The following is a 13415-nucleotide window of genomic DNA, read 5'->3' as shown; positions in this document are numbered from 1 at the left end:
GCCGTAATCTTCTATGCCAACAATATTTTTGTCCATTGTTCTATCGTTTTATTCCTTCTCATTTTTAATGCTTTTGAATAACAGATCCGTTTTATTTTGGGCAAATTTTATTCTTTTTAGCTGTTGAGAGCTCGCATAGTCATCTCGACAACGATAAAGGTACCCGCACTGACAGGCATAGCTCGAGCCAGAGTAGGTCCGATACCCTTGAAGAAACCACCGGCGCCCTCAGCACGCCATGTCTTGGAGAAGCAATCCCTCATGGTGCTGTATCGCTGGTTGGCACCGTAGCCGTCGGTTTGCATTTTACTCTTGATCACGTCGAAGGGGTAGCTGGAGAGCCAGAGAACCTCACCGGCAAGACCACCGTAGACGGCGATCTTCCAAGCAGGGATATCCTTGCGGTCGATCTTGTTGCGGGCAGCGTCGGAGTTCATCATGTATTCAAAAGCAGTGAACCAAGAGCCATAGGCGAAAGCCTCTCGCCAGACAGTCACGCACTGTCCACGATAGATACCACTCAGAACACCGTTGTGCGCTCCAAGTTTGCGGACGCAGTCGCCAGGGCCGTTGTACAAGCGACCAGCGCCGTGAGGTTGACTCTGAAGACGGATACGGATGTGCTCGATAGGTCCAGAGAGGACTGAGTTGGAGATACCGGCGAAGGCACCTGCGGCACCGTACTGGGGGTAAGAAAGTTCAGCACCATTGTTGCGCTCCTGGAACCAGCGTTTCGCAGCGTTGAAGGCGCCGAATTGGACAGAAACGCAAGCGCCGATACCGATGAGAGGCGTGAGTGTTCCCTTGTAGAAGGCTAGAGCGCCCTCGTTCTTGTAGATGGTGGTGGCAGCATTGACGGCGGAGGAGTATTGGTTTGATGTTTGGAGTCGGACCTTGACAATGTCAAAAGGTTGGCCTAGGAGTAATATTGTTAGTAAATGGTTTGAGTTCGGGTTGTTACACAAGTGAGCTCATAGGGACCCGATTGCGAAGAGCGCCTCTCATTTATGCTCGTCGTCCGGCTCAATCTCTCATAGCTGTCCCGCGCGGCCAGCCTGAGATTAATGGAAGAAACAAATCGAAACATACCAATCAATACTTGTGCGATTCCTCCAACTGCGCCAGAGAAAAGGTCCTTTGCTGTCTGGAGCGCAGGGCTCTGCTTGGAAGACTCCAACTCAAGAGCGTCCATCTCTGATACGGTGGGGGGTTGTCCGTGTCCTTTCTTTTTCTTTTTCTTTATTGAAACCGTCACCCTCTAGTTAGATCATAGGGAAAAGAAAGGAAAAAGAATAGAGAGGTAGTCTAGTTTGTGAGAGATAAAGAGTAAGGAAAGAATGGGCTAAAAGATAAGGTACCTAAGAAAAGAATGTCCCAGTCTATCTATCGCAATCCGGGGTCGAATTGTCGCAGAGGGTGTTCGGCAAATGACGTGCTAGCATTAGCAAGCCGGTAACGGAGCCCTGTTCGGAGCCAGCCCCGTTTGGAACTGAATTGGCTCAAAACGCGGGAGATTTCGCTCTTTCGCACTACACACACTTGTGAGAAATTTCTTATCGGCTTCGTCGCCGGTAACCGTTCTAATGATGTATCTCACTAACAATTAAACTAACAATAAGTGCGGTCCCACCAACTTGGAGACTTGTTTGATCGGAAGGTTTCAGCACTTCGGGCTATTATTGATAATGAATCTCGGGATCTGCGTTCTAGAACCGTAGCAAGCCGGCATTGATATCTCACTTACGAAGAGTACAGACAACAGCCTTGAATAGTAGAAATCTGTGAGTGAGTTCGTTATTCTCACATGCGCTGATCTAGATTGTTACAACAGGCGCCATCCATTAATAAACTCCTTCTCTTCCCTTCAGTATCGTTTGGCTCCTTGCTTTTCATCCTTTGCATCGTTCTGCGCTTGCGCATGCTGCTCAATGGCCTCCTTGAGCTTCCCGACTACTTCAGGTTGGTTACTGAAGGCAGTCATGAGCAAACTTTCCAATTCGGCCTCTATCTTTGCAATCGGCTTCACCCCAGGCTTCCTGTTCTGGGAATCGTTCAAAAGAGAGCCCCAGCGATGTGTAAAATTGTAGATGGACTGGCGCAGTAACTCGTCCAATTGCTCATTCATGTCCTCAACTGTTAATGTTTTGGCTGTTACCGAAGGCGTACCTCGAGACCAAAGACCGCCTCCAATTATGTTGGAAAAAAATCCAACCCAGTTCTGAGGACTTAGCGTATCCCAAATATGAACAAAGTGCTGCATTGAAGCACCGTGGTTCCTGATATCACCAATCTCGAGTGACACAAGCTCGTTCTTGATAATAAGCAAGTTCTTGACCATGAAGAGGTCAGGATCTGTGCCAGCTTTCAACGACTGTATCCTTGATTCTGCACGTTGGAGCACATTAATAGTCTCTCGCACAATGTTGAAGACGACTGAACTATTTTTTGACTGGACATGACAAGTCAGACGCCAGAATATAAAACTCAACAGGCAAGACTTACCGATCTCTCCTTTGGCATGCAATTCTCGTACATGCTCAAGAGTCTGATTGCCTGCTTCACCAGAGGATGAGCGTTCGATGAAGCAACTCCGCCCACAACCGGGCCTATCTTTAAAGACGCGTCTTGAAGAGGAGCCTTTGTAATTGTTTTCGTTACTTCTGCCTCAAACACAGTGTCCGTCAAAGGCCACAGGTGATGCGCAAGGAGCTGTGAAGTGTACTGTTTGCACTTGAGGAAGTATGGTGACTCCATGTCATCCAAGTCAGCACCGAAATATTCGTTCGCAAGCAAGCCCACGACGTTGCATGTCATTTCTAGCGGCGCAGCCTGAAGAACTGTTTGAAGATTGGTCACCAGTGGTGTCAAGTTGCCGGGATGGACAATAGTGGTGTTGATAGCCTTGATGGCCTGGAAAATGGAATCCGCCGTTTGTGTCCAGACTGGCTCCACATCAAACAGTTTCATAAACAGATTCTCTTCGTTGTACATGCGTTCAAAGCATTGTTTGATAAAGTTACGCGAAGCTGTCTCAGCTGACAGGTCCTTAACCTCTTTATTGAACTCTGCGATATCAGATTGCGTCAATACCTTGAGGTCGCGGTCTCGTGTCGTTAGATGGTTGTGGATGATGTTATTGGCTGTGTTCGCGTATGTATCGAAATGTGTACAGGACTCGTTCCGCTGGCCGTATGAGTCGTATGCTCGGCGCACCACCTGGTGAACGTTGGGGATCAGGCCATAAGAGTCCAGAATCATCTCTTGGAAGCGTCCATATGCAAGTGCGTGGCGAGCAGACTCAGACTTTGTGGCGATTATTTGTCGTCCGATTTCAGGAGACACCTTTTCCAAAGTGGTCTTGTAACCGTGCTCAAGAAGATGTAGAGCTTTTGTGAGGAGAGCAGTGTATCGGGCAAGGTAGGTGTCACGATCGCGATAGGAGGGCTAAACGTGTAAGCGCCTGAGCTTGGAAGTTATGTGGCATCCTTACATGTTCCTCCATAAACATAATACAAGAGTCAATGTTCTCAACCATCTCTCCGAATGATGCATCATCAACCAATCGACTAGCACCTGGCGCATTGAGACGTCTTGTCGCATTGTCGAGGTAGGCGTAATAATGAAGGTCGGTTCCGACTTCATTGGCTAGCTCTTCTAACCTCCTTTGTTCTGTCAAAAGCTCCTCGCATTGTGACTGGAAAGTTGATGTTTGCGCTTCAACGGAACCGAATGAGTTTGACAGAGAGGTGAGAAGTTTAAGAGTCGCATTTGCGTCGTCGATAAGTCCGTCCAAGTGACGTTCTGTCAATGATAGCTGGTCGCGATAAAGTCTGTAGGGAGTCAGAATGGCCTTGGTGGCATGAACCCGCGCAAGATGCATACAAATATTCTTGTTGACTAGCATTAAGCAGTTGCTCGTCGAATGATTCGAAGGTGCTAGGCTCGTGCGCATCGATGTCGTTACTAGAGTCAGGAAGAAATAAAGCTTCCCATGCTCTACCCTTTTTATCTATCTTTTTCGGTGGCGGTCTCGTATCCTTCGACAGCTGCTCCTTAACCACACGATAAAAGTCGGAGTACGAGTTGGCTCGACGAACGACAGTTGGTTCTGGTGGAGTATCGTTATCTTCGATTTCTTCGTATACATTGGGCATTGGCGCTGAGGGTTCGTGCATTTGGGTCGTTTCCTGATACCATGTGGTGAGCTTCAACCAGGTTGTAGTGGGGTGTTTATTCATGGGGAAAATACATTGGGCTGTTGTAATAAGGACTCTTTGCGACGATGCCCAGGACTGCTGTTGGAGTGGTTCTTTTTGCTGGTACCCAAATCAGGCATCATCGTATACCACGAATCTTCATACATGATGCCGACAGAGCTCAAGGGAGCTTAAATGGGAGGTTTTGCTGGATCTAGAGTTGAAGCTGGAGCTGGAGCTACCTAGGTATTCTAGAAGCCACGCAGCGTTCAACGTTTAAAGTCGGAAGGCGTCAGCTCCGAACCGCCGATGCATACCTAGGTAGGTTGGATGATAATAGTGTGGGCGGGGTTATCCGTGCACTACGCTAACAGAGTGCCTGCAGACTGTGGCGCGTGCTCCCTCTGATCTGTGGCTGTGGTCCATGGTACTGTAGGTACCTAGTAAAGAATTTTGCTGACCATTACAATCATTAGTCTATTCTTGAATGCGGGAGCTCAAGCTCTATGACCTCACAACATTTTGTCGTTCATTGGGAGGCAACTTTGGATTTATCTTTTGATGCAACTTGAACTCTTCTATAGAAGACTTTCTCGGTTGCATTGAATCGGATTCTTCATTTTCAAGTGCCCGTGCCCATCATGAACGTTTCTCGAGCTGCTCTCAGGCGAGCTGCGATCCGCTCTCATGTTCGCCAGCCTATCAACACACCTCAGCGTCAATGGGTTCGTTACGCTCACGATTACGGCAGCGAGTACTCTGAACCTCCACCTAACCGTGCTGGTAAACTTATCAGTCTTGCAGCTGTCTTTGGTCTAGCTGCTACTGGAGTTTATCTTTATCCTAAATTGACTGGGAAATCCGCATCGGCGGCTGAAGAAAACCAGGACGAAGCTCCCGTCAAAGCCGAGATTGAATTTGAAAAGCCTCGCAAGAAGGTCAAATCCAAGGAAGAGAACAGGGATCTTATCAGTTCGCAGCATGCCCAAGTCAAGCATAGCTGGGAGCACCCCGGAGTCTATGCATGGGGTTCCAATGTTGGCAAGGTCATCGATCCAAGCTCCAGTGAGAAATATGTCAAGGCACCTCGAAGAATTTCTTACTTCAACGACCAAGTTCTCCGTGACCTCAAATTGACTTCCATCTTTGGCGCCGCAGTCACTGAGAAGGGCGACTTGGTTCAGTGGGGTCTTGGCTATAACCAACAAGACCCTTCCCCCGTTTCCACACTCACAGGCAAGGACATCATCAAGATTGATGTTTCGCTTGACCGAATTATTGCCCTGTCGCGTAATGGTAATGTCTATTCCATTCCCGCGTCTCGCAATGACCAAGAAGGTGGCCTCAAGGAAGAACAGCAGAAGTCTTCCTGGTCTATCTGGGGATCTGGAGGTTCGCGGGAGAACATTCACTTTCGCAACTTGACGCCACCCAGCCTTGTATACGGCGAAACTGTGAAGGACATAAGTACTGGGCAAGAGCACTGTCTGATGCTCACTTCCAAAGGTCGTGTATTTTCGGCTGCGGCCAGCGCTCTCGAATTTCCCTCCAAGGGACAGATGGGTGTTGCCGGCTTGAGCTGGCACAACAGACCCAAGGGCCCTTACGATCAGCCTCACGAAGTCACCACCTTACGGGGTTTCGAGGTGACGCAGATTGCTGCTGGTGATTACCACTCGGCAGTTCTCGACAAAACCGGACGTATCTTTGGATTCGGTGATAACTCATACGGACAACTTGGAATCGATACGGACTATGGTCTTTCGATCTCGGATACTCCAGTCATGGTTCCTACCAACTTGTCGTACGCCAATACTGGACTCATTCCTACTGTAACATCCATAGCAGCAGGCGGAAACAACACTTTCTTCACCGTAGACGCAAAGACCTCCACCATTCCTGGCACCACAAAGGCTCTGGCCCCGGCGAGAAGGCTCCCACCTGTAACCACCGACTTGTGGGCTTGTGGCCAAGGAGTCTATGGAACATTGGGCACCGGTCGTTGGTCGCATGTGTCCCCCAAGCCAACCAAGGTGAAGGGCCTGTCGTCTCTCTTCGAATTTGACGAGAAGACCAACACGATGTGCCCCATCAAGCTCAAGTCTCTTTCAGTCGGGGCTACACATTGTTCAGCTATCATGGATAACGTGACAGAGCTCTCGGTGTCTAGCAAGGGAACAGAGAATGAAACCAACTGGGGTGCTGATGTTGTATTCTGGGGTGGCAACGAGCACTTTCAGCTTGGCACTGGTAGACGAACGAATTTGAACGCGCCTGCATATATCGCAGCTCTGGATAGTCCAGCAGATGCTCGCAAAGAAGGCACAGAGGGTTTCCATCGACTATGTGTCACTCCTCGCAAGACAGTCCGCCTGGATGGTGGAAAGGGACGAAAGGTATCGTTGGAGCAAAAGGTCGAATGTGGCAAGTATGTGACTGGCGTTTACTCTGCTGTTTAAGACGATCAGCCATAGGGCACAATTTGTAAGAACATTACTACTGTATTATCAGAAATATATAATCATGTATTATATCTAAGAGGACAAAATGCGACGTTAAGATGAAATTGTTCTGTCATAATTCAACCCTTTATTCTTGGAGCTCGGCCTCCATTAGGCTACCTATAGTACGTTAATAAATCGTCCGATCTCCCTGTCAGATTTCTACAGGGGCAATGGAAACTACACCAGATGGAACTTGGACCAATGCGAGGCGGGCTCGATTAGTTTCGACCATCACATTGCGAAGATCAATAAGAAGTTAGTGACTTGGTAGGTACTGTTCCCCTTGATAGTGGGTTTCCTGAACGATAGTTTTGGTAGGTAAGTAGTAGTTATAGGATTAAAGGAGTTGGATCAGGCCAGAATCCATTCTCCGCAGGCAAACCCAAAATAGAAATACATAGTACATACATTGAATGGCAGCGACACCAGCAGCCGCCGCGCAGTTAAAATTATCCCTGGCGTGCACAAGGGGGGGAAAAAGAAATTTACTAAAACCAGGTACTGATTCTAGATCGACCTCGAGAATAAATCGAGTGCATGATCAGCATTGTCCAGAACCACGGGATCGGGAAAATACTGTAACGAGGATGTTGCACGTGTCGTAATCAAAAGAAGAAAGGAAAAGGACAGGGTCGAGATCTATCAAACATCATCAGAGGAGAGAATTGCTTTGCAGATCATCCCTTGCAATGAGACCCTACCAGGTACTAACTTAGGTACTAAGGTAGTACTAAAGCAGGTACTGTGGTACTCTGTATACTGCCTAGAATTCTAGAACCAGGGAAGTACCTATACTATAAGCAACTTAGTACTAACATTAATTACCTCCCACGTTCTTTGTCTTAGTAGGTTGTCTTCCTTTGTCCGTTGTGACGTCTTGAGACTCAACAATGCCCGTTAACTTGGTCACGTCTTTACGTCACGTCACTCGTTCCTGGCCCAACTTTGACTTGATTGTAGGTACCTACCTACCTATGTATGTATCTACTGCAAATATTTGAATTTTACATCTGTTACTATCATAACTCTCATTTCCTCCACTTATACACTCTCCTTTTATCATCAGCTCGTTCCCCAACATTTGCTCGATTCCTCTTAGTTCGGCCTCCCACCTAATACTTCCGATTGCGGTATCTTATCCCTCCTGCCACCATCTCTCGACATTACTCCTTCACATAGCCTTGTTGGACTTATTTCTCTTTTTCTCCGTCGGCCCCAGTTCAATAGAGGACTGACTCTCTGAATATATCTCGCCATTTTCTACGTTACGACTCCGCCACCGTTAATTAAGCCGTCCGTCTCGTCAGTTTTTTTCGCCTCCTCGTAACTCCAGTTCTTACGAGTACTGCGCTGTACATACGCCCCATCGCCCACGCGGATCCTACCCTTGCCCTGTCCGGCCTCCACCAGCCAGGGCGACCCAACGACACTATTCCTCTTCTTGTGCCCAAATCTCCGTCACTTCTGCTTCTTATACTTGGGCATCCGCCGCTGGTCAAACCTTTGGTGAAAACTGCGACGAGCCCCAACTTTCGCCGCAGCTTTTGCTTCCCCTTGGGGACCTCTCGCCAGTCTTTGCACAGTCCAAACGCCATGGACAGGATCCCCAAGTTCAGGCGCAAACCCAAGAACCCTACAATCGAAACCTCCATCGAACGTTCCAGTAGCGACACTGCCGATAGTATCGCCAGCTCCGAACTACAGGCTGCAAATCTTCAGTCACAACACCAGGGACAGCAAGTCCAACCACAGAAAACCAAACTCTCCAAAAGGGCAGCTTTCAAGAATTTTCGTTTTCGCGGCTCTATCAAAAGAGCGCGCGACATTTCACCCGCCGAGTTGCCTTCTAGTCCTCCTCCGCCGGCCGTCGTGAGCCACGACGGCATCAGGAGCCGGCCCGTCACGGCTGAAAACGATGCGCTAGGCAGTTATGACGGGGTAACGCCACGGATCCCTGCCTTCCTGGAATCTTCATTACAGAGTATACCACCAAAAAAACGACAGGCGCATTAATCAAACACTGACCTTTTATAGACATCGATATCAAGTTCCAGGACCTGACGTGGGCCGAGCGTGAACGAGTTCAAGAAGGTACCAAAAACGACGCCGACCAGGATTTCAAATGGGGTACTTTCAAACAAGTTGATGCCCAGGAAAGGGGTGTAATGGATCGCTACATCAACATCAAGCCATGGAACCACAACCGAGTCAAGCTTCAGGTTCCTGAGGAGGAGCTTGACTATGTCAACGCCTCTGAGATTACCGTTCCTTCACCCTCAGATCCAAGCAGGGAACCATTACGATACATCGCTATGCAAGGACCAACTCTGCCGTCGATCGACTACGTTTGGCGCATGATTGCCGAGCAAATGTCCTCGCCTGCTGTCATCGTCCAGCTCACAACCATGGCAGAAGGCGGTGTTGTCAAATGCCACCAGTATTTTCCTGATGATCAGGAAAACTCGACTTGGTCCCTGAACGAACACGATGCGTGGAACGATGAATGGCAGGCCCAGTTGACGTACGATTCATACGAAGAGATGGCTGAAGGTGCTATCGAGAAGCGCAAACTACTTATGCACGTCGACGGTGAAGACGAACCACGTGTTATCTGGCATCTTCTTTATCGGCGATGGCCCGATTTCGGGGTGCCTGAACTCGAGGATCTTGACGGTTTCTTTGATCTCATGCAATTGTCTCGCGAACTGAGCGCACCCTCTAATCCGCGAATAATTCACTGCAGTGCTGGTGTTGGTCGGACTGGCACCTTCATCACTCTCGAGCACCTCATACGGGAGCTTGAGTTGGGAACTTTTGAGAACTACGACGAGCCAAGTGAGGGCCCCGACCTAATTTACCATACTGTCGACCTTCTCCGAGAACAGCGCGTGGGTATGGTTCAGGGCCGGCCTCAGTTCCTGTTCATCTACCAAGTCATGCGAAAGCTGTGGCACGACAAATACGGCGTCGATGAAGATGGTAACGAGCCCGCAGCTAAGAGGCTCGAGGTAGGCGACCCGTTCACCGACGACTCAGTGCCAGGTTCGACGTAGGCCGATCGAGGCATTGGTACTGTAATTGAGATAGGTAGTGGTAGGGTTCTACGACTTTCGTCGCACTATCAACAATAGTTGCGCAAGGCGGTGCATGCATACAGGCAAGTTAGAACGAAACATGAGACACGTGGTAATGTTAAGTCAAAGCCGGGATATATGTTGTCTTGGGTGGGACAGCTGAAGGTGTCAGTGTTCTATGATTTGGGTTTAGAGGCATAATCTGCTTGTGCTTTATATGATATGGCTGGGAAGTGTGTAATTAAGCATGGGAGCGCGTTTTGGGGTGATGATATCCATATATAGAGCTCGCATCTCGTAACAGAGAGATGACGACAACAAAGGAGCATTCAAGTCGGGAATGACTTGCAGAGGGTTTTATTTAGTATTCAGAGATACCACAAGCACAGATAAGGGTTGGTTGTGTACGACAGCTATCACATTCGAATATGCAACGATCGAAACGAATAAGTGTAATGAGGAAATACCATATAAGTGTGCATAAGCTCTCAGCGTGAGAAACAGCTTTTGTATTATGGCTTTGAAAATCATTTTGCTCTTTCTATCTATCGTGAGATTATTGACAGCAGTCTTGTCTTTGTTCAGTCTGTTTCCGGCCGCGTGCCAACATGTATATCTCAACTTCATTACCACAATACGCTCGCTATATTTAGTTCACTAATAAGTTCAAAATAACAAAAAAATGAAATCTCTATAAACAAATAATCAAAACTTAGGCGCTGATCACCAGCGTAACCGTCTCCTTCTCTTTCTCCGTGACGGTGACAGTAGCCTGGTCCTTGTCTGTAACTGTCACGGTGAAGTAGACAGAAACAGTAGGTGTGCCATCGACGACAATAGTTGTGGCATGTGCATCATCGCCAGTACGAGTAACAGCCGTGGGCTTCTTGTCATCTTGGCTATCGGCATTGGCCTCTGTGGCTGCAGGGGCAGGAGCCTTTGTGGGCTTGTCGGGGATGGGGATGAGCTCTACGGATGTAGGCTTGTCATCATCATCACCATCTTTGCCCTTATCGTCATCACCATCGTCATCACCTGGTGAGGCAGTGGGCTTGGCTTCATCAGGCTTCTTGATTGACTTGGTCAAGGTTGTGCCGCCAGGGAGATCCATCGAGTTCGTACTTGGCTCAGGAACAGGAGGACTGGTAGAGGGGAGATCCTCATAGGCCTTTGTGGGTTGAGGGTTGGAAGGCTCTTGAGGATTGGTCTGGGCAGGCTTCTCCTCATTTGGTTGAGAGGGTCGTTCCTGGACGGGCCGGGTCTGAGCTGGCTGGGATGGTTGCTCTGGTTCGGGCTGAGCGGGTGGCGCCGGAGAGGTAGGCTGAGCAGGCTGTTCAGGGGCAGGTTGACTCGGCTGCTCAGGGGCAGGTTGAGTTGGTTCTCCGGGAGCAGACTGTGTAGGCTTCTCAGGCACAGGCACAGGCTGTGTGGGTTGCTCATTGACAGGTTGGGTAGGCTGAGCTGGCTGCTCCTGTGTAGGCTCACTCGTAGGTTCAGAAGCAGCACCGTCATCGACAGTAACGATGGTGGTGACTGTAACCACTGGAACTTCAGGCTGCTTCTCAGCTGTGGAAGTAGGTACTGGCTGCTGGTCTTGGTTTTCATTACCAGGGGCAGTGTTCTCCTGGCCACCTCCAGGAGTTCCTCCGAGAATCTTGGCCGCAGTGGCGGGATCTTCGCAGACTATCTTGATACCTCCCTCGATATTGTACAAAGGGAGAGCAAAACACTTCTCGCCTTCAGTCTCACAGGGTAGAAGTTGGAAAGCGCCGTCATCGCCGCATAGGGCCATCTGTCCACTAATACAAGCAGCCTGGCCCTTCATACACGCAGATTCAGGGGTGAGCTTTGCGAATTCGTCGTTGTACGTTCGCGCATCAACGACATTGCTAGCATAAGCAGGTGCGGGGATAGCACTTGTACCTGTAGGAACTTCAGTGTTTATGGTTGGTACCCCGTCGGCGGGCGAGCCTGTGGGAACGATCTTGACTACAGATGTGGTCTCGGGATAAGAAGGATTTGAGACGACGGAAGGCGTAGTTGAGGGTCCAGCGGGCGCTGCTGGTAGGGTATTGGAGTCAGGGGCTGGGTACTGGGATTCGGTAACTGAGGGAGCAGGAACTGGCTGCTGAACTACAGAAGTAGCAGGATTATTGGGCTGGGCAGGCTCTGGAGTTGGCACGGGGTTCTGGGGCTCAATAAGCGCTGAAGTCTCAACAGTAGAAGGCTCAGCAGGCGCATCAGGCTTTTGACCATCGGGAGTTTCAGCAGGATGATGTGTTTGCTTGGCCTCAGATGTGGGGGAAGGATTGCTAGGCTTAACAGGTTCAGAAACTGGAATCCCTCCCCCAGTTTGGGCGGCCTCCGTAGTTGGTGCAGGCTGATCTTGAACGTAAGACGTAGTCTCGAGTTGTGGGTCCTTTGGCTCGACTACAGAAACCGTCTCAGTTGTAGCAGCAGGCTTTGTCCCTGTAGCTGAGGTTTCTGGAACATCCCCTGCTGGTGTGGTAGGAGGATTGGGGTAGATGTTGGATGGATGCTTAGGGTTGATGGGAAATGCTGTGTTACCAGGAGCCTGCGTCGTGGGGTACCCTGTAGGAGTTGGCTCATACGCAAAAGTAGTTGTCACGTCCTCAATGGGTGTTGTCATAGGCTTCTCATCTATAGAGGTAGTCGCGGTCTCTTGGATGGCACTTGGCTTGGTGTTTTCTGCCTCTGATGGTTGCAGCGTACCAAGATCAACTGTAGAGTCCAGACCCTTTGTCTCAGAGTTCTCTGGCTGCCCGGCAACTTGGGTAGTAGAAACTTCAGGAGCAGCAGTAGTGACCTCTCTTGCCGGCTCGTAGGTCGGGCCCTCGTTCACAGAGGTTGGGGTTTCCTTGGACGGTAGAGTGGTCTCCGTCACTACCGCACTCTCCTCAGGAGGTTGGTACTGAGGCTGATCGGCCACCGAAGTTGGCTTCTCAACCTCAGTAGCAGGATTCTTGGGAATAATAGAGGTTGTGATAACCGGCGCAGAAGTATCCTGTGTGAATGTTGGCTTGTTCACGGGCTCTTCTTGAGTGGGTTCCTGAGCTTCACTAGTCGGTTGGGGAGCCTCGTTGGTAGGATGGACGGGGATAACCTCGACAGGTTCGGGTAGATCAGAATACGGTCCCTTCTTATTCTCGTCTCCTGGTTTCTCCGAAAATAATGGGTTGGGGTCCGGAGTCGAGTTCAGTGTCTCGAATATAGGTCGTGGCGTAGTCTGGTCCCCGTTCTCAGATCTAGCATATATTGTTAGAAATGGTTCGTCAACTTCTGTTTTCTCTCCCAATTCATACCCGTATCCATCATGAGCCGCAGTAGGGGCTTGTGAATTCTCCATTCGAACGTCAAGGAAAACTCCAGGGTTTCTTTTTTCTCTGCCAGTCCACATAGGGCCAGCCTGTGCGGACTGGACAGTCAAAAGGAGTGACATGGCCACAGCGAGCCCCGTTCTATTATACCGCATAGTGGAGAATAATTCGATATAGACGTAGGAAAAGTAAAGAGCGCTTCGTTCGTAAAATCCGAAAAGATATAGTCGTGTTCGTGTAGTTCGTTTGTCGATGGTACGTGAGTCAAAGTGTCGTATAAGTTGGAATGATTGTAACACGGAA

General features: G+C 49.4%; 5 protein-coding genes across 5 annotated transcripts; 2 read left to right on the top strand and 3 right to left on the bottom strand.

The window, feature by feature from the left end:
* Positions 1-116: 116 nt before the first annotated feature.
* Positions 117-1192, bottom strand: FPOAC1_009289 (uncharacterized protein; the record flags this gene model as incomplete). Its single annotated transcript, XM_044853718.1, has 2 exons — positions 117-916; positions 1090-1192. The coding sequence occupies 2 exons, from the start codon at positions 1190-1192 to the stop codon at positions 117-119; spliced, it is 903 nt and encodes a 300-aa protein (XP_044706388.1).
* Positions 1193-1864: 672 nt separating this feature from the next.
* FPOAC1_009288 (uncharacterized protein) lies at positions 1865-4363 on the bottom strand (the record flags this gene model as incomplete). Its single annotated transcript, XM_044853717.1, has 5 exons — positions 1865-2449; positions 2503-3444; positions 3491-3830; positions 3883-4187; positions 4250-4363. 5 exons carry the CDS (start codon positions 4361-4363, stop codon positions 1865-1867), a joined length of 2286 nt encoding a protein of 761 aa, XP_044706387.1.
* A 474-nt stretch (positions 4364-4837) lies between these two features.
* FPOAC1_009287 (uncharacterized protein) lies at positions 4838-6655 on the top strand (the record flags this gene model as incomplete). Its single annotated transcript, XM_044853716.1, has 1 exon — positions 4838-6655. The coding sequence occupies one exon, from the start codon at positions 4838-4840 to the stop codon at positions 6653-6655; it is 1818 nt and encodes a 605-aa protein (XP_044706386.1).
* Positions 6656-8293: 1638 nt separating this feature from the next.
* On the top strand, positions 8294-9753 carry FPOAC1_009286 (uncharacterized protein; the record flags this gene model as incomplete). Its single annotated transcript, XM_044853715.1, has 2 exons — positions 8294-8681; positions 8735-9753. 2 exons carry the CDS (start codon positions 8294-8296, stop codon positions 9751-9753), a joined length of 1407 nt encoding a protein of 468 aa, XP_044706385.1.
* Positions 9754-10486: 733 nt separating this feature from the next.
* On the bottom strand, positions 10487-13234 carry FPOAC1_009285 (uncharacterized protein; the record flags this gene model as incomplete). The annotated part of the gene is made up of 2 exons (XM_044853714.1): positions 10487-13040; positions 13098-13234. 2 exons carry the CDS (start codon positions 13232-13234, stop codon positions 10487-10489), a joined length of 2691 nt encoding a protein of 896 aa, XP_044706384.1.
* Between the last annotated feature and the right edge of the window lie 181 nt (positions 13235-13415).

The sequence above is a fragment of the Fusarium poae genome, chromosome 3 (assembly GCF_019609905.1).
Source record: "Fusarium poae strain DAOMC 252244 chromosome 3, whole genome shotgun sequence".
NCBI lineage: Eukaryota > Fungi > Ascomycota > Sordariomycetes > Hypocreales > Nectriaceae > Fusarium > Fusarium poae.
This window is presented reverse-complemented; position numbering and strand designations above follow the sequence as displayed.